This window comes from Haliaeetus leucocephalus, unplaced genomic scaffold, assembly GCF_000737465.1.
Source record: "Haliaeetus leucocephalus isolate CR32 unplaced genomic scaffold, Haliaeetus_leucocephalus-4.0 Scaffold351, whole genome shotgun sequence".
NCBI lineage: Eukaryota > Metazoa > Chordata > Aves > Accipitriformes > Accipitridae > Haliaeetus > Haliaeetus leucocephalus.
The window spans coordinates 4777293-4804140 of NW_010972787.1; the positions used below are offsets into that span (position 1 = coordinate 4777293).

At 41.5% G+C, this 26848-nt stretch overlaps 1 protein-coding gene across 1 annotated transcript; it reads right to left on the reverse strand.

The window, feature by feature from the left end:
* Nucleotides 1-26848, reverse strand: LNX2 (ligand of numb-protein X 2). The gene is made up of 9 exons (XM_010572684.1): nucleotides 26448-26848; nucleotides 18486-18724; nucleotides 17198-17397; nucleotides 13808-14179; nucleotides 12140-12286; nucleotides 9717-9894; nucleotides 7086-7317; nucleotides 5168-5326; nucleotides 1-2398 (listed from the first exon to the last, which is right to left on the reverse strand). The coding sequence occupies exons 1-9, from the start codon at nucleotides 26846-26848 to the stop codon at nucleotides 2263-2265; spliced, it is 2064 nt and encodes a 687-aa protein (XP_010570986.1). The 3' UTR covers nucleotides 1-2262.

A 26848-nucleotide genomic window follows, 5' to 3' on the forward strand; every position in this document is an offset into this window, starting at 1 on the left:
ATTACAATGAGTAGAATGAACTTTTATTTTCATTCATCCTTCATTAATACCATACAATTAGATAGCAATGTCTGGAAAAAAAAAAAATCTTGAAATAATTTAAAACAGAAGGCACAGAAAACCAAACCCAACTATGCAGCTACAAGAGAAGGGGGGAAAATGATTCAGGAAAGGAATTAATTCAGAAAGGTTTTATCGCTAGACATTCTGATCAAAAGCTACAGCACACAGAAACAAAACTGCACAGTTTAAGCTAACCCATGCTTTTGTTACATATACATATAAAAGAAAAAAAAAAATCTAAAAATGTGATTTTTTGCAGGGTTTTGAATGAAAAGTGTAATTTTAAAAATAAAACCCATTAAATCTAGTATGTATGTCAAAATCTTCCCTAAAGTCTACACTGAGATGTACTTTACAGAAAAAACTGCATTAAGAGCAAAGCATACAGTTAAACAGCTTCTGAGGATGGAAGGAAACTTGTTCTCAAATCAGTTAGAGTATCAAATAAGTTTAGTGTTTGCTTCAGAAACAAAGATTCTCAGTACAGTAATATACTGTAGAGAACATTCTTTTGTATTTTAATATTATGAAATTAAACCGATAGCATACGTTACAGAGAGGAATAAAACCACTTCATTCATGTGAGATGTTTACAATTTTTTTTGCAAAAGAGTAACTTTATTTCTTTTGAAAACAAAGCTACTGGAATTAATGACATGCGATAATATGCCCCGATATTATACTGGCTAAGTTTGAAAATAAAGTTCATGCTTCACAATTGAAATATGCTGTGATTCTCAAATACATTCTCTGGTAATTATTAATACAATACAGAGGTCATTCATAAAATCAGTTCAGGTTGGGAACCTGGTTTATAAATGAAGCTTTTTCAAATATGCAGAACACTGACAACACACAGGGTTAGCTCCAGGTCAGCACATTTCTTTCTGCGCTCCACCCCTCTTTTCTTAAACAAATGGGTGCTTAGCCTGCAAATACCATGGAAAGGCAAAGTCTAGAAGTTACAGGTTGGTTTGTAAAAATACTAAATACAATCCAAGATAAACAGTATTACTCTTACTGACAACTTAATAACAGGTGCTCTCTAAAGGAGAAAAAAAAATAATATCCTGAAATGCAAGAGAGATCATTTCAGCATTTGATATCAAGGCATTTGCACATTTGTCAGGAGATGACAGAATAAGAGCGAACTTTGCAGCTTACTTTGTAGTTGGACTTGAATTCAAAGAGCCTTCCTTCTAGCCTGCCCACCTGTAAACCCTAACATATGGTTTCTTAATAGCTTGCTTTTTTCCTGGAAATAATTCTCTCATTTAGAAAGTACAAGTCAAAGTATTGTTTCCACACATGAATAAAGAGAGCTGACAACTACAATAGAAACGGTAAAAATGATCTTTGTAAAAATGTTCATCAAAATTCTCTGACATAGCAAAACATTCATTTGTAAAGTAAAGTCTAATACTGCAAGCCATTCACTCAAAGGCGACCTCGGGCATGTGTATTCTTGCCAGCGTTGCAACAGTAATTACTTCCATATTACTTGTCTTTATAGGATACAAACTCTGTAATATATTAAAGTTTCCTAACAAAGAGTCCAATTATTGCACTTTATAAAAATTCCAGTAATATCAGGCTTTTGTCCTACTTTTCTATGAACACTAATGCCCTGCAAGAAAAATTTGGGGGACCAAGTAATTTCTGATGAATAAGATGGATTACTTGAATTAGTCCGAAATACTGAATCAAAAATGGAAAGGCTTACAAAATGAAGAGACGTACCTTTGGAAACGGATTTTGATTCATAGCAGCAGACAGATGTGTCATTGCTGTACTGACACACGTTCTCTTCACCGGGAAGGATGGGCACATGGCTATTATGTTTATATATCACACCTAACTTGAGGAATGTGCAGAGAAACCCAAAGAACCACTAAGTTCTTCTGCTGACTCTACAAGCCTGACGGGGAAAGCTCAATGACAGCCATATCAGAGTGGGAGTTTCTCTGTGAGCTCCTGTATATTTGCATTTGCGTCAGCAATGGATATAGCAAACCGAAATGGCTATTTCAGGATGGAAAGATATATAGAGTAAGCCTGAGAGGCCCGTAAAAAAAGAAAATACAGCAGTTTTGGCCCTGCTTATAACCAGCTGTATCAATAGGGGAAAAAAAGATAGAGGAGATTTTTGTGCCAGCTATCTAGAAAAAGACGCTGCTTGAACCGAAGTGATTCGCAAATCTATATGAGGCTTCCAGGCCAGCAAATCACGGTTAAAGTTACTTTGTTCCTCTGCTCCTTCAGCATAGGAACGAGTGCAGAATGGCTCATTCCAACCGTGGACAGTCCGTTTACAGCAACAATCATATCACCACACCTGAAAAACACAAGAAGAAAAAAAGCAAATGATGACTACTGTTCTGCAGTAACTAGTACACACCAACAAAGAGCACTTCATTGCTGGGGTGACAGGTTTGCATCAGGTTGGAAGTGTAGCTAAAAAACCCAAAGGGGTTCAATTGTAAGTCTGTTTTACTACTGAAACTCATCTGGGAAATTCCCAAATCACTAGATTTCAATTCTAATACAAAAGATAGTTCTGCATTAAGAGCTGACCTGTTGGGAAACGTGAAAAGAGAGCTGGAAACATCTAATGGAGTCAAGAGAAGATAATGAGATAGCATGTGCATGACAGAAGCCTTTCTGTTTGTTTGTGTGGATTATAACACATTTACACCAAACATGCCTTTACCGTAGGAGGTGTAAGTAAAGATACTTATGGTTACCAACCGCATTCCAACCGAGAACCTTGTTTTCAACGGCTTACGATTTTGTCAAATGTAACCATTTGGCTTGAAATCTCCCTCAGCAGATGGTTCAACTGAGAAACTGTAGCATCTCTGTGTTTTGAAGCAGGCAACAGAAATTTGGGAGGGTGCCGTTTGCCGGCCTTGAGAAAATTGACCTCAAAGTGTTAAGTTCCATTTTTTACAAGCTCAAGAGAAACTTCAAAAAAGCACCTCAGTTCTGCCTACATCAAGCGTGCTCCATGTCCAGGCATCTCTTCTCTGCAACTTGAGTGTGTGTTTGGCAGCCCCCAAAGCAGTCAAACATGACTCGGGAGATCAAACAGGACTTTTCCTAAAACTGATCCTCCCAACTACTGGAGCCACCAAAATGGAAGGCAAGAAGATGCTCTCCTGAGCTCTCCCAGTGCCCTCCACTAAGGCAGAGCAGAGGGAGAAGGGGCCCTGTGACCCACACCAGTCAAATGCGCGTTCAAAAGCACTTCCCTGCCTGAACCAAGGTACCCACCACCCAAACCACAATGCTCCAGTTCACCGAGCGGGGTCTCACTCACCCAGCCTTTCTGCTGAAGTCATTTCACCTTCTATAAAATCACACCAGACAGAGACTGTCGGCAGAAAACCATCTTAACTATTGAACTGTGAAGTTGCTTGCTTCCTTCCTCTCTAGCTGAACAAAACATTTAGGTAACTTAAAAAACCCAAGAGAACAGCTTCAAAAAGTCCTGCCCCAGGGTAACTCATGGTGCAGGTTCCAAGGAGCTCTCTCTTGTCAATGGCCCATTTTTAAGTCCATATTTTCAGTGAGACAGTATATTTGAACGGAGGATGCTATAACACAATATCACACAAGAGCATCTTTTCCATTCCTTACAAGGGGTAAGTGTGACCACAACCACCCTTCCCTTCTTCTTAGGAATGATGCTTGAATTTCCATTTGTGTGAAGACTTCTAGTTATTAATTTCCCAATCTGAAATTATTTACTTTGGGTTGAACTGAAATCTTTCATTTAATCCCAACTGTTTCACAGTTGGCCAAAAAAAAAAAAAAAAAAAAAAAAAAAAATCTAATTTTGTGTTCAGCCAAGCTATTTTTTCATTTATTTATTTAGTCATTGAACTGAAAAATCAATTACTGGCAAGGCTCTAGGCATAAGCACATTTTTTCTTAAGTTACTTTGTAAGTAAATCTACACGTACAAATGATGCCATAAAACTTCAAGTTGCATATTCTTTACTTCCACCTTCACAAAAGATCAGTTTATGAACGAGAGAACCTTTAATAGGAACCGTAAGTTCTGAACTAATCCCACACAAGGCTAAGATGCATATACGCCTATTAGACCTCAGGGTTGCATCTAAACATAACATGCAAGTAGAATCATATAATCTTTAAGGTCAGAGGGGTCCTCAGGAGGTCCCTAGTCCCACCTCCCGCTCAAAGCAAGGTCAGCTGTGAGATCCGACCCGGTTGCTCAGGGATTTATCCAGAAGCCTCCAAGGACAGAGACTGGGCAACCTGTGCCACTGCCTGACCGTCCTCATGGGTAAACACTTTCTCCTTATAACCAGCCCCACTCTTTTGTTCAGCTTGTGCCCGTTGCCTCCCTTCCTCTTGCTCTGCAAGTTACTCGAAGGGGCTGTTCGGTGACCCCCAAGATATCTCTGCTCCAGGCTGAGCAAGCCCAGCTCCCCCAGCCTCTCCTTGTAGGGCAAGTGTTCCAGCTCCCCCCATCTTGGGGGCCTCTGAACTTGCCTCATTTATCAGTGTTTTTCCTGCCAACTAATGACTCTCGGGGCACTGACATGGGGACATGATCTTTTCAGAGGTGCTGACTTTTTCATCGACTTTCTTGCCTTTCCATTAAAGCAGCAGCACCCATCTTCAGTACCAGAGTTTCCACCGGTGGCTTCAGAAGGCTATATGAAAGGATAAAGCAGTTTTCCCCACTTTACAGAAATAAGTTCTAATTTTTCAGCTGTGCTCTGAGAAGACAAAAATGTTACGAACTAGCCAGATCTGCACATAAACATTTTGCAATGTCTCTTGGCCTAAAGAAGCATTCAACAGGGAGACGGAGACAGCAGGTGACATGAGCACTGCAGCTGGGGAGGAAGACGGGAGATGGCAGCAGTGCCAGCACGAGCATCACCTCTGACGGACACCCCGTAGAAACACCCCGTACTTCCCAGCATCACACCGACTGGGAGGCAAAGCACTACCAGGCTGCACGATCCCCCCAGCACAAGATGCTACAGTATATTTCCTTAAGCGGTTAGTTGCACCAGCTCGTAATTATTTAAAAGTGTTGATTATTATTAATATTATTTTAGCTTACTTTAATCTTCCATCAAAGTATGCAGGAGTTCCAAGAACAATCGTTTTAATGAAGAAAGGCTGGTTCGTGTGGTTCTCCTCGTAGCCACCGACGATGCTGAAACCCCAGCTCCCTAAATTGCTCCGCCGCAGTACTACATCATGGCAGCTATGTAGGCAGCTGTGGAATGGAAGCACAGGACAGCAAGAGAAAAAGCCATGTATACCGCACATAGATATTTTTATTGTAGGCACAACACCTGCTGCCTCATCATTACCACTGTGCTAAGCGTGGAAGAGACGGGGAGGGATGTTGATTAGACTTCTGTTCCCAGAGTAATTTTGCAATATTCAAACCGATTACCAAAAAAACCCACAATCTTGAGACAGAAAAGTGTCATGAAAGAAATAATGCAGTGCTAGAATAATTACTTAAACACAGTTAACACTGTAAACTGACAGTAATAGCATGGCATTTTAGGGATTTCACAGGTGGCAAGAACGTGGGTGGAAAATGGATACCTGATGCGTTTAGTTTGCAAATCAAAAATGCAGTGCCTTTTTCTTCCAGCCCCAGTCTTTAAGTAAAGGTCTAAAAATCCATGCATCATCTTCACTATCTCTGAACTGATGCATCACCAGTAATGAAAATGTAAACGATTAACCATTTTACTACACAGATCGTAAATAGTTCAGATAATGCTTCACTAACTGTACTGGTGTATGTTATCTCCCCCAATGAAAATTAATTGTTGCCAATGAAGTTGGCAATGACTGCAATTAAAAAAAAACAACACAGAAATGAACTTTTGGGTAAAAAAGATGCCAAGTTCTTTACTGAGGTACAACACTCCTTTAATGAATAGCAGCACAACACACAGCATAACTTTAGGAGCCACGCATGGGCAGCTGTAGTATCTAAGCAATAAACCACTGCTGAAGCATGGAAAGGAAGTACATTTACCAAAACTGAGAGCTGTTTATTGAGATTAGGTAACTCATTAATACTTGAATAGGAGAGAAATTAATTGACAGTAAAACTCAGAAGAAGTGTGAAATCTTTGGAGGGCCAACACATGTTTCTGTTATCTTCAGCTGCAATTCTGCTACCAATACACCTGGTTCCTGTTGTTGTTTTAAGCTTAAACTACAGACCTGAGCCTGGTAACTCTATCAGAGGGAGAGGAATTAACCTGCATGCCCTGACTGAAGTTAACAACACTATTTGCTGCGGTGGGAGCTCTTCTTGATAGCGAGCAATGTGGGAATGAGCTTACAGCTGTAGCCACAAGAGAGTGAAAAATGGAAGAGTAAAAATGAAACATGGTGATGTCTAGCAGACTGCAGATTAGTCAAGAGGAGGGAACTCGCTGCAAATCGTGAAGGGTTTTTGTGTTTGGCAGAGATGGTAGTGGGTTCTTGGAAAAAAAAACCAAAAAACACAGGGGCATTTGTAACTACAGGCTCCTACCTGTGCAAGAGACCCATGTCAAGAGTCAGTCAGAATGGCAAGTCTGAACCAATATTCTAAACTTATGTATTTGGCCTCGTAAATTTAGGTAGCAGATTAGCAAAGAGACATGTGGGTATATACTTTGTGTTTTTTTTAATAATCTCTCTGGTTTTAGATATTCAGAAAGATACGATAAGGTTAAACAATAGAAAAGGTGACTTGTGTTCAATGAGAAGAATCCACATGGGTAATTACTACGGTTTGTGAAGAGATAAACCAAGTCTATTCATCTTCCAGTTTCCTAAGGAGACACTGCTCCCGTTTGCAGTCCGCTTTGTAAGCACACTGCCAACCGAATATAGCTGAGATGGTCAGTCAGGCAGAAATAAGGGCAGATGTGCTGCAACTAATAAGGTCTCTGCTTTTCTCTCTCTCTCGGACTTAGCTTAAAACAGGTAACTAATTACTTTATCAATTAATTCCGTACCTTGGAAGTCCCAGCCACATCACCCACGATGGTGACCAGCTGGCATCGTATTCATTTTCACTGATGGTACTCAACTGCTCTTCGTTAGCCTGGGACTGTTCTTCTACAATCTGGACTTCCAGGGCTTTCAGGGCAACTACCGAAGAGGCAGCACTTGCTTTCAGCATGGCCACCGCCTCGCTGTGACTTAGGTTAGTCAAATCGATGCCGTTGATGTTCAGCAGCACATCACCTGTACGAAGGCGCAAGTGAGAACACATCAGTCCGTCAGAGTCGTGCCTACCGACAGCACCTCCCGCGCCAGGGTTTCATCTGATACTGTATTTTTTGGAGCTGAGACAGTCTGAACTAACAGCCTGGGAACGTGAATAGCTCTGAAGCCTTATACCGTCAGTTTGAAACATTAACGTATTGAACTATTAAGCTGGATCAGTATCATTTATTTCCGCATAACACATCAAATGCTGCGGCTTCTATGGTATATCGCCCTGAAAATTCGAGACAGAAATTACCTAAGCACCTCACCATCTTGTCCGCAACTGCTATTGCTGATGCCACTACATAATTGTTTCCAGGGGTGGATCATAGGTCCACTCTAACTTTAAAAGGGAGGGAAGAATGATGGAAGGAACAATACAGGCACCAAAAAATAACCAACTCTTGTAGATAAGTGAGTCTTCACAGAGTGTTTTAGGTCATCTGCTTTTTCTAACTTGTTACTTGGGAGAACAAAATGGAATTAAAAACTACTGGAAAGGTTGGTACAAAACCCAGTCCATTAGAAGAAAGGGTGAGCATGTCTACATAGATAATCTGGAAAGAGTCAAAGCCACTAAAAAAATTGCCACGATTTTTATGTTATTTTATTTCAGAATATTTTTTAAAAGCCTCAAGGTGAAAACAATAATGTTATTTACTGTCCAAGCAGTGACAATCTCCTCTTCCACACAATGTCTCACTTACTGCTGAAAACCAGAAAAACCAAAGCAAAAGTGTGAACACCTGGGTCACATTTGGAACGAGACTCATTTTTTAAAAGCTTTTTCCTCCCAGAGAAACCTGAAGTTGAGGTGCAGCTTAACTTGAAATCACTTTTGTTGCTGCTGTGCCTACTTTAATGTTACACGATGAAAAAGCAATTGTGATTCTTCCATCAAGTGTGTTTTTCACAGTAGTACAGAAAAAGAAAGCGTACCCGTTGGTATGTGGGTGTAAATCTCCCTCTCTCAGAAGCCTGTAAGGATGCTCCCACACTGTTCTTTTAAAATTTGCAATCTGTGAAGTTTTTTTTTCCTAAATTTCTTTCCTAAAACAATCTGTAATTCTGCGAACTCTGAATCGCAGAGATCCCATAGGCAGTCTTTGTTTCACACATACGGCACAACATGTTTTAATCATCAAATGCTTTGCTGTCGATCAGGCAGGACTGCCTTCACCTACACCGAGTCCAACCTCCACCTCCCGGTTCCCTTCTGCAAAGCTGAGGAACACGGGTGGGTGCTGTGGCACCTATGAAGACTGGCAAATCCAAGCTGTCCCGAAGGGTAAGAAAGCATTCAGGAACCAGGGTCAGCACTGACGTTGCTTTGGGGGTAAAATGAGCAGGGGTGAGCTGTGGCCTGTCGTCGGAGCATCTCTGCTGTTCAGAGATTATACTGAGGAGCAGAGATTCCTCGGAGAGAGACGGGGCCCAGCCCACCAAATCAAACGCAAAAACAGGATGCGTGCCCTACAGGGCAAAGCGTCACACCGGACCCTCAGCTCAGGGGATTACCGTCAGCTTTAAAGAATTTAGTCAGACATTTCCTGGTCTTATCCGCTTCCCCTGCTATCGCTCTCTAAACATCCCTTTCCTCAAAAAGGTGGAAGTGCGATACCAAATACTCTATTTCCATTATTGAAACATGAAGAAAAGTATCCACCAGCGCTTCCCTACATCTGTGAAAAGACTTTTGACACCACCTGACTCCAGAGCACGTACTCGTCTGTCGTGGTTTAACCCCAGCCGGCAACCGAGCCCCACGCAGCCGCTCGCTCGCTCCCCCGCAGTGGGATGGGGGAGAGAATCAGGAGGGTAAAAGTGAGAAAAAACTCATGGGCTGAGATAAAGACAGTTTAATACGTAAAGCAAAAGCTGTGCACGCAAGAAAAGCAAAACCAGGAATTCATTCAGCACTTCTCAAGGGCAGGCAGGTGTTCAGCCATCTCCAGGACAGCCGGGCTCCATCACGCCTAACGGGGACTTGGGAAGACAAACGCCATCACTCCCAACATCCCCCCCTTCCTTCTTCTTCCCCCAGTTTCATATACTGTGCATGACATCCTATGGTCTGGAATATCCCTTGGGTCAGTTGGGGTCAGCTGTCCCAGCTGTGTCCCCTCCCAATTTCTTGTGCCCCCCCAGCCTGCTCACTGGTGGGGTGAGAAGCAGCAAAGCCCTTGGCCCTGTGTGAGCCCTGCTCAGCAATAACCAAAACATCCCTCTGTCATCAACACTGTTTCCAGCACAAATCCGAAACACAGCCCCGTACTAGCTACCGCGAAGAAAATTAACTCTGTCCCAGCCAAAACCAGCACATCATCAAACAGCAATCAGAGGCCACCCGTGCCACCAGGAAAGCCAAGCCCCACCTCGTTTAATCCTGCCGTCTCTTGCCAGACACCCGTGAGGCTGTACACTTGTCACAAAGATGGGCAGTTCGCCACTTTTGCTGCCTCTGCCTCCTGCCACTGTCATTCCCAGAGATTCATGTGGCTCTTTTTTCACAGTAATGTGCTTTTCTTGGCATGTAACACACTGGGAGAGATCCTGTTTGACAAGGATAAATAACATTGTTAAAACTTAAAAAAAACCCCGAACAAAACACAACTAAATACACCCCAAAGGTATACTTCGGCACTTTAACAGAATGGCTTAAAAGGACTAAGTAGTGCAAATCAGCTTCAGCTGGATTTCCTCCAGGTCAGGAAAAAAAAAACCAACCCAACCCAACCCAAACCAAACCAAAAAAAGCCACTCATGTAGATACTTAAACACAGACAGACAGAAAGTTTATAAAAACCCATGTTGAAAATCTCACCCCAGTTTTTCTTATCATCCTACACTGGAATAGCCTAAATTTTAGGACTGCACTACAAAACCATATGGTCAAAAGAGCGGACACAAACCAGAAACAAATCTTTTGCTGTCTTGGTGAACATCAGCATTACCTCATTTGTCAGCAGAATATGGCCCAGAACTATTAAAGATGCTCCTAAGAAATGAAAACACGTGTGTTTTCACGATGACAAAGAGAGACCATTTAAAGCCCTTCTACATCATGTTTTCTTTCACAGCTGGTGTGTAGAATCTCCCTGAGCACCAAGTAACTAAGGCCAATCAACGCGACGTGCTGGTAACAGGTGCCTTGTGCAGACTCCCTAATGATTACAACAAAGACCCAAACTTGAAGCAAGAAGAGATCCCGTATTTCATTTTCTAACACCTGAATTACAAAGTTTAGCCTGTAGTTAGTTTTGCCCCATCAAAAGGATCTAAACCTGAATCAAAGTATATTTTATTTGCTGAAGCCCTTTCTCTTCAGGATATTTAGTGACACATTCAAACCATAGCACATATGCCTGTAGTAGCATCTTAAATCAACAGAATATTTGCAAGGAATCAAAAATAACAGAAGAAATAGCCTGGGAGATTCTTCCAACTACAAATACTTATTTATTCCCCTGCCTTCTCTTGGAAATGGCAACACTGCTTTCTTCGACTTCCAATGCCATATGCTCCCTCTGACTGACTCTGTTCCTCGCATATACATCTTAATCACTTATGTAGCTATACGTATACATACCATAGTTTATAAAGACAGCTCCTTCTTAAGTCTTCAGGCTTTAAGGACTAACTGGCTGGTGCCATGCAATTATATAAACATTTTTTAAGCCACAAGACTTCTAAGCCAACTGCAGGTTAATGAGAGAGAGGCAAAGATAAATGGTATAAAACATGGGAAATGTCCACTTGCGGTTACATGGGGCTTCCCACTCTGAAAGAGCCCAGGGATGGCACTGATACGTGAGAGAAATCAGCTCAGCCACTGGATCAACTTTGGAACTGTGATATGAACACAACCCATGCTAGGAGATGGAAAGTGGGTTCAAGCTCTGATTATCATTGTGTTGATAGGGCCTAAAATTGTGGCAAGTACTAACGGTCACTAACTGTATTCAGGAACCTCACCTTTGTTCCTCAGGAGGAAAACAAGCTTCCTAAAGCCTCACTTGTTCTTTTCTGAAATTACCCAAACTTTCAAAAGAAAATACTATCAACACATGTAAGTCCTCCCAACAGAAGTATGACGTTAAACAGTGATGCCAACAGAGTGCACAGGAGGCAAGGTGGTTTGGTTGACACGGTCAACATGACATTTATTCCACAAAATCAACTTCTCCACAGTGAGAAGTCATATTTTTCTAACTACAAGAACATCTCAAGCAAAGGCTTTATTTCTGCAGGTCTTCCAGATAATTTGACACTAGCTTCATGAAAGTCTCTTCATTCTGCCTTTCTCTCCCTGCTTGACGCTGCACAACTCAGCAGTCTTGCAGCCAGCACTGCTGGCTCATGGAGGAGATGACACATCGCTCCAACATGCTCTTTATATGCTGGATGGTGTGCACCACATCTCCTGTCCTTGCTGGTTGCAGCCAGCACAGTGGCAACAAAAAAACTAACGTGCTTGAAAGACAGCTCTCCTACGCAGCAGTAACACATGAGTCACTGTCTTAGACAAGGTCTAACAACTACAGCTGTATGAGATCAGAGAACTTGCCTCTTTTATTGCAGTCAGCAAATCCAGGAAAATACTGAAAAGCTGTTGCATATCTTTTGTTCCCACTCCAGACATGATGCAGGACTCGAGTACTTGGAAGTCGGCACCTTTTTTTTTTAAGTAGGTAAAAAAAGAAGGTATAACCCTTTCTTCCAGTCTTGCCCTCCCACACACTTAGACCATCACATGAGTAAAATGGTATTTATACCTCTTGGAAGGAGAAACACCAACCTTATGTGAGTTAGGTCTGCTGTGAAACAGCTGCTGGGACTGGTGTTGGTGTGGGTTGCTGTTGTGAGTCCCGGTGTCTCGGATAATACTGACCGTCTGTGACTTCAGGGGTCTAGAGATGATCAAATTCACTCTCTCCCCACTAGCCTGTTGAATATATAAACCACAGGAACGAAGTTGTTAGGATATTATTAGCAGAGAGTGAGGAAAAAATGTATGATGAAATATGAAGCAAGACAACAGCAGAACTTGTTTTCCAGTTCCTGGGGGTGCCACAAACTGCTTAGACTGCACTGTCCCTTACTTGCTTCTTGCTGTAATTCCCCCCAGAACGGAGGGGTTATTAACACTCCTCCCTTGCTTCTGATACTACATTTCTATCAGGTGGAAATCCTTTGCTGAAAGGACGTTTCTCACTTTGTGTTATGAAGCTTCAAACACTAAAAATCACCCAATTCCATTTGCAGCCTCTGTGAACTTCTGCAACGTGTAGCAATAAAAGAAAGAAATGCCCATGTGATGGCTCCAGGGTCTGCGGATCTTGGTCAAAAGCTCTGAACACTGCTGGTGCTTCCCAAAGAGACTTCCAAGAAAGATGTTACATATGAGCAGATCATCAGATTCTGGAGTTTGGGGAGTATCAGGAGACTCAGTTACCAGATGTTAAACATCAACTCTCTGTATTGCCACAAAACCACACCTCAATAGATAGAGGTAAAATTGTAAAATTCTGACCACTTCACTGTATACAAAAACTGGGAAACTGAAATTACAATTCCCATGATTGTTGTTATTTTCCTTTAACTGCAAGGGAAGCTCTTGAAATGATTCCTGAAACAAATATTTACTACTCATTTTTATCGGAGTTCTCTGTGTGGTGCTGGGTTAAGCAAAGATGACTGCACTAGACTGCAAGAACCTACTACTGGTCTATTCCAACTTTCCTAAAACCAGAGCAATTTTCACCAACAACCCATCAGCAGGAAGCAGCATGTGCTGCAGCTGTTTCCTTACAGACTGGGAGAAAGGCACAGAGTAAAGGTTTTCCTGTAGGAACAGGGAAGGGTCATATGTCACACTGCATCAAGCTTTGGGTAATATTTGTGTCCAGAACAGAGCCAGACATTGGGAATAGCTCTTTCTTGAATGCTCAGAAAATGAGTTTTACTGCATGGGACTCATGGAAGACCTATTTTTTCCCTTCCCAGCGGCTACCTGTTGCCTCTACAAAGTCTGAAAAATCACCTTCCTGTTTTAACCCCAATTCCATGCACAGGCAAATCAACACAAAACAAAGCCCACTTTTATAGAGCTTACTGCGAGATTAAAACTACAGTACATACATAAATATAATCATCCTCATTTTTTTTCTGCTAAGCAATAGCTATGCGGTGCTCTCCTTGCTCACACGAGCAGTCTTCTAACCTTCAGGCTGTATGCCAGGGAAGACTAACGCACTTTTCACTTCTGAGGAGGTGAAGTTCATCTGCTAGGTGCCAAAGCAGACCCTGTTTTGCACTATGATTTCCAGAACATAAATCACAGCAAATTGCATCACTGCAGGCTTTTAGGTGTTACACAAGCTGTTCTGTCCGGGACAGACTCTACCCAAGACTTTGCCCAAGAAATGAAGCTGAGCTAAGGACTCAGGTAGGGAATGGAAATTACCTGTATAACCTGAGCAGCAAGCTCAGGTGTCCCATGCTTCAAGTCATGTCCATTAATTGCAAGTACACGGTCGTTGCTGCAGAGCCTGCCGTCTTGAGCAGCCAACCCCCCTTCCAAAAGGTCGAGAATAAAAACTCCTGGCTCATCCGTCCTGCGTACAAGTTTAATGCCAAGCTGCTCGCTGGAGTCGCGTTTATGGAGCGTCACTTGGAAGCTGTCTTCCCGCAGGGAGCCGGTGCCGTCGGCGTGGTTGTGCGTTCGGCTGCCGAACCGTCTCTCTCTCAGCACGGTGAGGTGCAGCACCGAGCACGGCTGGGAAAGCACAGCTCGAGCGTGGTTGTGGGACACGTTGCTTATGTCGAAGCTGTTGACCTGCAAAACAACAAACGACAAAAAAACCCCAAACAAAACAGAATGATATTTTCGCGCGTTTAGTTGGTTATGGAAATAAAGTCCTTCCCAAACTAAATTCAGGGCTCACTGCAAAACCAACCTTGGACCAACCTACGTATCTGGACCTACCAGGCTTTCTCTTTTGTCCTTCCACCCTCTCCTGCAAACCCACTTTGGCTGCTCAATCTACAAACCTATTTTTAGGTTGGAGAAGACCTAGATCAGAGTTTCAGACTTATAACTTGTATCACTCAAAATTCAGTTGTAAATGAAAAACAGATTAAACTTTCCCTCCCTATAAACAAGAATTGTGCTTGTTATGTGGCCCACTGATACAAAGATCAGTCATCTTCAGCCATTTCTCGCATTACAAACTTAAGACAAAACTTGACAATGCAATGAGATTCGGCAGGTAACAGGAGCACCACAAAACCCAGCACAAAAGCTCTATTTACCTTGTTCTGTAAGGAGGGGTTCAAAGTTAACACTAAAACTTCATCCTTAGCATGTACTATTGTGCCTTGATGGAGGAACCCCTGCCCCATAATTTCAGCAGATAGAAACTAACACCAAATGGACGGTATTGACCTGCCTTAGCTAAGCCTTTTAATGCTCCCCATTGCAACCTAAGTAAGTAAAAATATAAACTTGCAGCTTCCCACCATCTAATAGCAATATTATCACTTAAAAAAAAAATAGGAAGAGAAAGGACCCAGAATTCTATGTATGACAGCCGCCACATTTACATCACGCATCTGAGCTGAAGGGCTCCGAGAGGTCAACGCCAAACAATTTGGCCATGGTGGTTTTGGCCACCTCCACCTGCAGCCCAACGCCCAGTACAAAGCCACCGCTTCCAGCAGCACCATGAGCTCAGACACTGAATCATGGCCATGTCCTGGTCTGCTGCTGCCCTGAAACAGGCTGCAACCTCGGCAGAGAGAAAGGAAGCATAGCTAGGAGAAATAACATTTAGACCTGCCACCAGCAAAACCCACTAGGGCTCATCCATCAGACCCCTTAAATTAAATCTAGTTTTATTTTTAGCTGTCGCTAGCTAAAGTAAATACATAAAATATGGAAGCATTCAAAGGGCACAGAGGAATATATGCAATAAAATGTAATTCTTCTTTCTACAAGGCAGTCCACAATTTCAGAATAAAACAGCCTTAACATTTCTTGGGGAAAGAGATACTCATTAGGACATGTTTTACATGAATTACAGTCACAGTCCAGCACAAAAAAGGGACAGTTTGTAGAGCACTTTGAAAATGTTAGGCACCTATCTATGCCTTGCAGACAACATACGCTTTTATGTAGCTGTTACTAAATGCTGTTCCCTCAAATCTTAAAAGGGTAATACTTCTTGTTTGACTGGGCAAGAAAATGCTGAGTTTCACCTTGCAGTCCTTTCTGGCTTTCTTTTAGTCCTTTACTGCTCATAAAAGCCTTTGAAGACATTTTCAGAAATATCCAACTGAAGCGTGCACGCTGAACTGCATCTAACTCTGCACTTAATCACAGCCAGCAGAGACCGAGCCTGGTCATTTTAATACAACAGCTCTCCACTCACACAGGTGAATTCAAAGTAATAAAGATATTGTATCTTCCAAAAACTTCGGCTTTTACCTCCTGTACCTCTCCCTTGGTGTGACAGGACTCCGATGGACACCCCTCTAACATCTGCCAGCCCCGTTGCCAGCACATTGATAGGGAAGACTCACTGCAGCTTATAAATCCTATTTGTAGTCCATTTATTACCACTTACAGCTTTGGAAACTATAATTGACACCTGCCCGAACAGCAAGAATTTCCAAAGCTTCGCTGGAGCTCAAGCTCCCTATTCTGGCAACCAAGGAGAGCCTTTGAGTATCGAAACAAATTAGGCAGCATTCAATCAGTGTCTGCAACTGCTTGTTAAAAAGGTAACATTTTGGAAACCTCTTGGGTTGCTTTCTTGGCCAGCCGCTATGCTAAGACTCCAAGAGAGGAAAAAGGCATGTTTCTCAAAAGGGACTTTATTTTCTGAAGTGCAAACTACTTTCATTCCAAGAGTAACTGCAGTATTTAAGCTACTTCTATCGGCTTGATTTCAAAAAAGTGAAATGAAAAAGGCTGATGCTAATTTTGGACTGATCTTAGGCTATCAGATCAAAAGCAAACATTGTTACTGAAGTAATTTTGAAATGATGGTAACATGTTTGTTTCAGGTGGAATGATTAAAAATAGAAGAAAGCTGGGAGGACTGTCTTGTTTATGTAGAACTCAGTGCCATTCTTAAGAGTCCTATAAACAACCCCTTCCCTTAATATAAAATTAAAAGTCTGAAATGAATAGATTTTGATCTTTTTACACTGTCTGTGGCTAATTACTTAAAACCGTAACAAAAATACACACTCGATCATAACCAACTTAAATTTTAATTGTTTCTTTACTTTTTTTGAAAAATATTTAGAGCACCTTGCTTCAAATCATGCCAGTGAAGAATATCACTGACTTTTACACATACTGAAAAATGCAGGTTAACTGCCTAGGCTATTGGAAGGTAACAGTGAAGCCAGATTAAAATAACAGTTTAGATGAAGTCAGCCTTACAATCCACAAATTGCTGTTTACAAAGGACAAATTATGCCAACTTGTTAGCTAGAAACAACCTTGGGTTCCTTTGGAAAGTATGCATAAAGTTGAAATAAAGACCAAGTCCCTCAACATTTAAAAACAGAAAAATATGAGTTTATTTTAAACATTGATAAGAGATGCTAAGAAGGAGAAGTAATTCCAGGGACTGGTCCGATAAACAACATAAAGCATCATAGCCAAAAGCGCTAGAACAATAGGCTCTGCTCTGAATATTAATTTGCCTTCCAACTGATAATTGCAAAGCTAACATTTACACAACATAGTCCGACAAGGCAAATCTCCCATCTCATTTAACAGGCAGTTCTGCAAGGAGTGAATGGAAAGCAAGCAGCCAGAATACGTAATTAGGCTCCATACTTGCAGTATTTGGTCTCCAGCAAGAAGTCTTCCATCTCTGGCAATGATCCCATCTCGATAAACCTCTTGAATGACAATGTTGATCAAAGGCGTTTCATTGCCACCCACTATGCTAATTCCTAATTCGATATAAGGATTGGATCGATGAATTTCAATAGTAGTGATCTCTCCTTCAGGCAAGGTAGGTGGCTGTTGATTTGCTGCCAATTATTTTTAAAAAGAAAGATGATTAATATCCTTTATACCTCGTTCACTTTCAGTAAAGCAAATCACTAAAGGACAATGTAGACAGGCCACATGACAACGGTTTAACAGCAAACTAACCAAGTGCAATTGGATTAGTTCCACTACTAGTTGGAACACCTAGCTCATTAGAAACAGCTCTCTAATGACTTAGTAGCATCCATGCTTCCTGAAATGGGGTCATTTGGGTTGGAAAAGGATACTCTGAACCCTTTGGATCCTGGCCTTTGTAATAAATTTCATACAATTCATTTCCAATTGGGTCGCCTGTGTATTCACATTTGGTGACGATGACAAAAATGTGTTTTAGGGGTTACCCCACAGCGCACGACTTGGTCATGCCTCTTCATCGGCTGGTCTCACAGCTGCGCTAGGAGCTGCCATTGAGTGACCGGGTCAAGAGAAGGAGCCCATTTCTGAAGCAAGCACGGAGACAACTAAAGAGGCAAAAGGGGGATGCTAAAGGATGGCAAATACAGAGGAGAAGGAAGCGGACAGGACCACCTTCCTCTGTGGTAAGGCTCAGCGCTTCCTCTCTAAAATCCCAGATGCTAGAGACATTACTGCTCGTTCGGTGCAGATGGATGCAGGAGTTACTCAGCTGCCTTTTCGCTCGAGCAGGACAGCACTCCGTGTGCGAGAAGGCTGCTGATCGGGGTAGGGAGGAAGGGGGAAGAGGGGAAAAGAAATCTCGTCTTAGAAAGCAACTTTTGTAATTTTACAGAAGACACGCTCCTTCCGTCTCGCTGCAAGGCCAGCGCTACCAGTAGATTAACATGAACTACTGCACCACGATATGATACGTGATGGTACGGCACCATGACACCTGGCACACACTCCGAGATATTTCTTTCCTTCTTACCTGTGACCTTATCCCCGTTGTATACTTGCATGTAACCCAAACCCACTAAGATTTCTCCAGGAATCACAAGAGAAAAGAGAGAAAATGAAGACACGCATTCACGGTTGGCAAGAGACAAGAACTGACACCACAAATGTTTCCACATCTGATAAAAGAGACTTGAGAAGATAAGTGATGACATACTGTCTGCTACTGTGCTCTCCTCAAAAGGCGGATTGTCGATGCCGGGCTCATCCGTCCACGCAGGAAGGGAGGGCGACGTGAAGCTCTGCTCGGCCGGCACTATTCCCTGATCTGCGTCCGTGGACAGACTGCTAGGATGCTCCGTCCCACCGGGACCGCTCTCGCCCTCCGCTTCTGCTTGCAGCTTGCTCGTTTTCCTTCTCTCCAGAGCCACCCTTCGATGAGAAGCCCCAGGACACCTGTGAAGACATTTATACCACGCTTCAAGCCTGCAGCGATATCTGTAGCAGAAAATGCCCAAGTACTCCATCAAATGAAATCAGCCTTCTTCAAACCCACAGCTTTAAACTAATAATAAAAATTATTAGACACATTGGATTTTAAGGGCAAAATACGTTTTAGTGGACAGAACCCCAAAACAATACTGCCTTCTTCACAAAACTTCTACTGCGTAGTTTTTTGGCCATGAACTAAATGTGCTGTAACAGCTTCTGAATGTGGACTTACTCTGTTACATACATTCCAGTTTCTGGAAGATAACCTTGCTGAAAAGATTAAACAGGACTGGTATAAAATTCCACAGAAAAGAAGACCCGTTCAAAGACACGTTTGAAGACCCACTGAAGCAATCTCCTTTCACCTTAGTAAGCCAAGAGAAGGAAGCACCATATTTTCCTGAGGTCATTTAGGGGAGGAAGGAGATGAAAATTTTACCCATATTGCAGTCTAAGTGTTAAAATACTGAAAAAAAAATATGCTTGTCTAGGAGGTTGTATAAAAAGTTTAGCAAAAGTAACAGCTCTGCTCATCATCTCCTCTTGAATCAGTAGAAGGTGTTTCATCCTCTTCCCATTTCCCCTTTTTTCTTCCTGACTTCACAAAGGAAGTGAAATTTTTTGCTTTCCTTCATGTAACAACGCTCCATCAGCATCTGGCGCTTTTCACTATAAACTTATTTTTGTGAGTTCCCATCATTCTTAATGCAGCAATTTTTTTTGCTTATGTTTAAAATCCTACAACAGTTTATTGCAAAGAAGGGCTGCAATTTTGCAAATTCACGGAAAGCTTTCATTTATCGAATGGTCTTACATTTATGTGTAGGTAATTGGATGTGGACATCAATCTTACATCTGCCTGTGTGACAGTTTTGCCAGTGTCTGATATGTCACTTCATGCAGGATTTGATGTCCTTCTTAAAAGTTCCTGCTTCTGGAGCTGCTGACCACCTAAAGCTGCTCGTACTGTAGCAGTGTCAGAAGAAAGGAACAGTGTTCTTGAAAGGACTCCCTGTTGGGAACTTGACAGATTGTTATGACAAAAGAAGGAATGATTTCTTTTTGCAACAGGAGAAGAAATGCGTTAACAGAATAAAAGACAGAAGTCTAACGATGTCCTAACTTGTTAAACCAGAATGCCTTGAGAAATTCTGTGAAGGGGATTTGGTAATTACATGGTTAGACTGTTCCGGCATGAGGGATTTTGAAGAAATGTTAACAAAGTCATCCAGCTCTGAAGAATGTTGATAAAGACACCTATATAGCTTTTGTGACCCTCAGCAGTGTTATACATACATAAAGTGATACATCTCAATCATTATATATGTAAGTCATGATCTACATGTTTAGAAGAATAGCATAAGGTAACCCGAACGTGCTGTGAAATATGCATAAATACATAAATTGGAGACAGTTCACATTATGAAATGACACATTTAAGAAATAACTTCTCAGGGCTTTCCCCAAGGTGACTGCTGGTCACCTTGTTCTTCAAAGTTAAGAAAGTGCAAGCACAAAAGAGGAAAGTGACTTGAAAGGTTTTGCTTTGTGAAAAACTTTCTCTGATTTTAATGATGGAATGCAACCCTACTTCTTGGTTTTGCCCAGGTAGTATTTACTACATAAAATCATTGGCATAGTGGGACTGATCAGCTAAGAAATCTCGCCAGTCCTTGCTGTCCCTGAACAGCTCTGCTATAGGAGAGGCGATTTTTCAGCAAAGAGGTGAAAGAATAGCTCAAAACTGATGCTGTCAGAGGACAAAACTTCAATCCCACTGAGCTTGAACGGCAGAGTCCAGCCTTACTGGACTACTTGGGTGAACCAGATACTTCCTTAGATATCTTCTACCAAAACATGGTGCTGTCGACTCTCATTCAGCCAGCTCAAAGGACCTGGTGTAGATGGCAAAGCATGCCTTGGAATTATTATTTTTTTTTTTTTTAAAACTGTATCAAACCAGGACAGAACAAAAATCACCTGTGGAAGTGTCCTATTTCTGTCAAAGCCTTCCAAACCACAGCCAGGTCCTCCTCCACCCTCCTCCACAGGGCAGATTCCCCCATCGTTACCTGGCAGCTGATGAAAGTCGTCACGCGAAATATAAATAGATTTGATGTTTATTTTTGCCAATGATATTTAATTATAATTTTAAAGGCTAATATCAAGAAGTGTAAACAGCCTCCTGAGCATACCTACTCAGCCCAGCTGAATCCCTTTTGTGCAGCACTCTACAAGGCGAAAAAGAAAAAAACCCAGACTCTTCCCCAAATTAACCAGTAATTGTAACAGACTACAACTTCAGCCTTTTATAGTGCAATTGCATTGCCAGGAAAGCAGTTGTCTGGTGGAGACATTAATTAATGGGATGCCAGTTCCTAGGTCTTTAAACACGATATGCCACCTACCAAGCAGCAAAGCCCAGTATTGGTATTCGAGCACATCTATAAGGAGATTTTTCATTTCCACTTGCAACATAAGAAGATTTTTATTGGCAGTAGGAATGTATTATTCACAAACAGCAAAACCATACAACAGTTGTTAACAGTTAACAAGCGCCAATAAATCTCTAAAGGTGCACACCTTCACTAATACTGTTTTTGCCAAATATCTGAGATAAAGAGCATTTTGGACTAAATCTTGTAACAAGCTATGTACACAGATGGGCATCTTGGGATCAAAACGAGCATTGAAGATGGGTTTTATGGGTACAGGAATCCATTCTCACACAACAAATTGCATAAATAAGGGCTGAAATGAGACTGAAATGTGTCTTACAGGAACAGCATTTCATATCTACCTACAAAGCCAGAATATCTTGGCTAGGAGCAAGAAGAAAGGCAGGTATGTTTTTTAGAATTTCCAGTAATTATGTAATTTCTTTCATGAACCAAGATGCTCAAGAGTAGAGATACAGAAACAACCCGCTAAAGCAACTGAGTGATGTCATTTATCGGGAACTCGGAAGGGCAGTTGTTCTTGGGATGTAAAATGAGCTTCTGCTTATATTCATCGACTCCCTCCTCTCCTCCCTTCAGCACCAGCTTTTGCTCAATTCTGGACGGTGACAAAGTGTGGCTTTTACCTTCAACTTCTCTTAATCCAGAAAATGGATATCAGAGAAGAAAAGGTTTTTCTGGTTGGTTTTTTTTTTTTTTTTTTACAGCCAAGTCTCCTGGATTTCTCATTTAAAAGCCAACTTCTTGGAACACTAGTAGCAATCTCTCTCTGCAGATAAAAAGAGCTTTCATACAAAATTAAGATATAGTTTACAGGGTATTCCATGGAATAACAGTAGGGACTTGAAAAACACATTTGCTCACTGGCTGCTGAAAAGAAAGATTTCATTGTAACTTACACCATCAGCTTCTGCCCAGTCTAGAGGTTCGATAAAAGCAAACACACCAAATAGCCTCAAACCAGTTGCACTAAATCGTTTTCCAAGCAGGAGCTGAATTTAAGCAAAGACTGCAGAGAAGCAGCCCAAATGCCTTCGCTATTGCTCATAAAACTTTGCCAGCAAAGTGACCTTAAGCAGTAATTCTGGCAATTCAGAGTAAAACACGGTGCTGCTTTGGAAAGCTAACTGTTTGGGTCTTGGTTTTAATTTTGTCAGAAAAAAAAAAAAAGGAAAAAAAAAAAAAGCAAGCACTAGGAGTTATCTAGGTATGGGAATCAGAGAGGACTCAGAAAAAGAAAAAAGAATGGTTTTGTTGCACATTCCTCTCTCACACCCCACAATCTGAGGAGCCTACAAGGAGCCAGGTAGCTTCAGAACAGAGAACAACCACAGAAAGATCCTTCACCTTTCCAGCAATGGAAAGAGTCCATAGGGCATGGAGAAACTCTGAATCTGTTGCTTATCCACTTACTCAGGTGTAAGAAAAGACCTGCCAAAAGAGGGTTAAATCCTACAGATCCTCTTCATTTCTCCTGGTGCTAGAAAGAGCAGGGTAGGGACAGTGCTTACAGCTAACATGGGACCGGGTGAGAAGAACGGGACTCAGCAGCATGATCATAAACACCAAAATCACTGGGATTGCCAAGATTTTGAATGATAAAATTCTGTATCTATACAACTCATTTTCCCATGGATCTTGTTAATCTAAATCCATATATTAAGCGTGCCGACTGACACACAGTGAAGAGCTCAATAATTTCTCCAATTCCAGAAAATGCTATCCTAGATAAAGTTCAAACTTAACTTGACATAAAATTGGCTTGAATGTTGGCCTCAATATTAAAAGATTTGGAAAAATGTCTCCATCCAAAACGATAACTTAAACTACCATAAGAATATAAGAGGGGAAAACTGAAGCCCAACTCAAAAGCAATACATAAACATAATACCTAACCCTCTCATTAACAAGTCGGATGAATTTCAGAGTATGTTTTTGTACAACGGAGCTTCTTCAGGTCTGAATAATCCATAAGAACTAACTGAATTAAAATCATACACAGAAAAGCTCAATCATTTTTTTGTCAGATTTCCTTCTGATAAATTTACCTTTGATATTTAGAAGTGGAATTGGCACCTACTTTACTAAACATCAACAAATTTTCTACACTGAGTGACTGGGGAAGACAGTACAACTCAGCATTACTCACGTTTTTTTCCTTTAAATCAGATTATGTGCATTGTGTTTAACTTTTAAAACCACAGTTCCCAAGTGAATGTGATGAAACCGAAAGACTCATAAATCAAGAATATTTTCTTGATGCAAGGAGGTATCATGGAGTGCAATTAGTGACCATACAGTAATCAAGTTTATGTCTTGTGCCTCTCATCTCCTTGCTGGAGCAGCTTGCAGTAACCTTACACTCCGAGGTGCCTGGTAGATACGATGACATTTTCTTCCAGCTTTTATGCTCAAATTGAGCTGATTAAAACAACACTGGAAAACCTGAGTGTGAATGTTTTTAGACAGTGAAAACTAACCAATCATATCGCATTTCTTAGAAATACAAACTAGCTCATGTAAGGGCTTGCTGAGACTCGTTTATATTAATCTATGCTGAAAATTACAATAATAATGAATTTTATATTTCTTTCCCACATTTAATGATCAGTAGTAGAATTTTACTGGATTCACTAATCCATATAAAATCAAATTCAAACTATGCAATTGCTGCCATCGTTTATGTCAGCAATGATAATTTACAGGTGTTCAGATGTTTGCAAATAAACTTAATCGAAAACTGTAAATCACCATATACTCAAAATGCGTATCAGCATCCCAAGACAACAGAAGGAATTGAAAATGAGCAGCCTTCTGCAACTGAAAGCTTTTCTCCAGCCGACAGACAGGAAAAGCTAGTGACTCAGCTCACTCAGATTTTGTAATAACCTTGTGCATTAAGTAAATGAATATTTCATATATACCTAAAGAGAGCATACATCGTGTTCCATGTACAAATAAATTATGTGGCCCTGTTGTAAACAGCCCTAATACAATTCAAAGAGATGTCAACCAAGGAAAATGGAGTGAGGAGGTGAGGGAACATGGCAGTGACTCCCCGACGATCTCCTCCGCAACGTCACCCTTCACCCGAAGGTGGTCTCCAAGACTCTCCAAATGGCCAAAGACTGACGCTTGGAAAAGAGTTCATGGGGTAGATCCACGCGCCTCTCAACGAAACCTTGAGGCAGGCGGAGGAGGCACATGGCTAATGCTGCCCGTTGGGTTTTCAATCCCCACGTGGAGGGCTTTTTGCCCAAAGAGCCGGCACAGATAAGAGCACCAAACCATGAAACAACCCTCGTGAAATGGGCAACTGCTCAAGTTTACGCAGGCTGGTTTAAAAAATAAGGGGGGAAAAAAAAAAAAAAAAAAAAAAAAAGAGTATCAAATTGAAAGAAAGCAAAGCAGGTATGAAAAAAGCCCATGATGAAGTCATGGAAATGAAAAGATCTCATCTCAACTGGTGACAGAAGAGTTAGGACTCGTACCACCCATTTTCATTAAGAGTCACCATACAATATGCTTGTTTTTATGAATGCTGCTGACAAAAACGCTCGCGTGTTGAGCTGTATTTCCCTAGTGCCTTTTGTCTATGTACAATGGATATGCGCAATGCTTATTTTTCTGGGGTTGATGCTTTTTTGCAGGGACAGTTACATACTTTTCTGAAACCTCTCTCTGAAAAATGAACATAGGTTTTCAAATAGCATGGAGCTGTACACAGGGAATATTTTCTGGCAGCAGATGGAATTCACCTGAGCTGGGTCCTTTGAAGTCAGATGCACTTCCTTTGAATATGTAATTTCCTTCTCTACACAAATTCTTCACTATACTCCTCTTATAATTTCATAAATCTCTAAACAGTTTAAAGTTAGTTGGTATAGCTATGCATAATATTTTTTTAGCCCTGACTCATTAATTCCACCATATTTTAGCTTTAACATAAATGTTATGTCCAAGTTTTTGTTCATGACTCATGTAATGAAATAGCTAATGATTAAAAAACCCTATCTGCTAATTTACTGAAACAAAAGAAGTCAAATGTACCCCACAAAACAAGTTTAACATTTTTCCATTAGAAAAATGGCATTGCCTTACAGAGAAGAATGAAACATGTTCACGTAGCAGAGTACCACACACATGGTATGGAAGCAATTCCTTTGCTGGAAGAACAAAGTGCACTGGTTTGCACAATATGAAGTATCATTCCACCTGAATTTGATAATCATAGAATACCAGGTTGGAAGAGACTGCAAGGATCATCTGGTCCAACCTTATAATAATGTTATTTCCCTCTTTCTATCATGGCCTCCTTTCAATATTTAAATATTTAGGGTAGGATGGCATAAAGCAGAAGAACTATAAAATTAATGAACAGTTCAAAATAAGGTCCTAAACATTTAGGTGCAGGTAATATTGGAATGTATCTCTCTCGCACAAAATCACTCACTAAAGCTGCACCAAAACTTCCCACTGGTGTGAAGTGATGAGTTTCTACCAAATTAACAGGCTGTTGCCAGTGTTCTATAAGCAATCAAAACAAACAAACAAACAAATCCTAGAAACTACATTATGTTCACATGACATACCATCAACCTGTTCAGCAAACAGATTTTTTTTTTTTAAAACAGAAAAATAGGTCTTACAGGGGTCTCGAGAGATACCCTGTCCATCTGCCTAGTCAAAGCAGAATCAATTCTGCCATTACTGATCCTGATAAAGGTTGGTTTAACATGTTCATAAACAATTCTGAAAGTGGGGATTACACAACCACCACCCAAGCAATCTATGCCAGTGCTAGACCATCATAAAGCTTTTTTTCCTAAAATCTGAACTAAATCTCCTTTGTTCCTATTCCACTATTTCCTTCCTCTTTGCAGGCAGTTTTCATCTCTCTCATTTTTCCCCTCCCTCAGCCTTTTTTCCCCTACCAGAAACAACCCCCATTTTCTTTAACTTTTTCTGCTAAGTCATGTTTTTGAGACCTCTCATGAATCATGTCGTTCTCCCCGTGACTCTCTCCAAGTCTTCTTCACTATTTCTGGTGCGATGCCCAGAACGGGATCCAGTGCTCTAGTTGTGCGCAGTTACAGACTGACCGTTTCCTACCGCTTTCTACTGCGAATTTAAAAGCCATCACCAACCCTCTCCCCGCTCTTGCCCCCAATTTCTGCTGCTACCAAGCGTGTTAAGGAACACGCAATGCAAACATCTGCACCGCTCACCTGTTTTTGAGATGTGCCGCCAGGTCGCATCGCTGCATGACCTCCTGACACACGGAAGAGAAGGGGCACAAAACGAGTAGCTTGTCTAACAGTTTATGAACGAGAATGCTGGATTTTTTGCAGAGTTTAAAGTGGAGTCTTTTTCGATCCAGCGGGCAGAAATCCTTCTCCTGCAGAAAGTTCCTTAGGCACTTGTAGCAGAATGTGTGTCCGCAGGGAGTGTCCAATGGCTGCAACAAGGGCTGAAGGCAAATGTGGCAGACCAAGTCATCGTCCACCTCGTTCTGGTAGTTGTAGAGGTGGTTCTCCCTCGTCCAGTGCTGCTGGCCGCACTCGAAGCACAGAGGGTTCAAGGAGGCATTCTGCTCCGCCGAAGCCATGTCGTCACCTGTAGTCCCCAT

What these genes read in the sequence shown, in the direction of transcription:
- LNX2 (XM_010572684.1), bottom strand. Translation starts at nt 26,848, where the DNA reads ATGGGGACTACAGGTGACGACATGGCTTCGGCGGAGCAGAATGCCTCC. An exon ending in GGAGAGCACAGTAGCAGACA is followed by an intron (nt 17,398 to 18,485) that starts GTATGTCATCAC and finishes AATAATTGGCAG; the next exon opens with CAAATCAACAGCCACCTACC. An exon ending in AGACGGCAGGATTAAACGAG is followed by an intron (nt 7,318 to 9,716) that starts GTGGGGCTTGGC and finishes GCCTTCGTACAG; the next exon opens with GTGATGTGCTGCTGAACATC.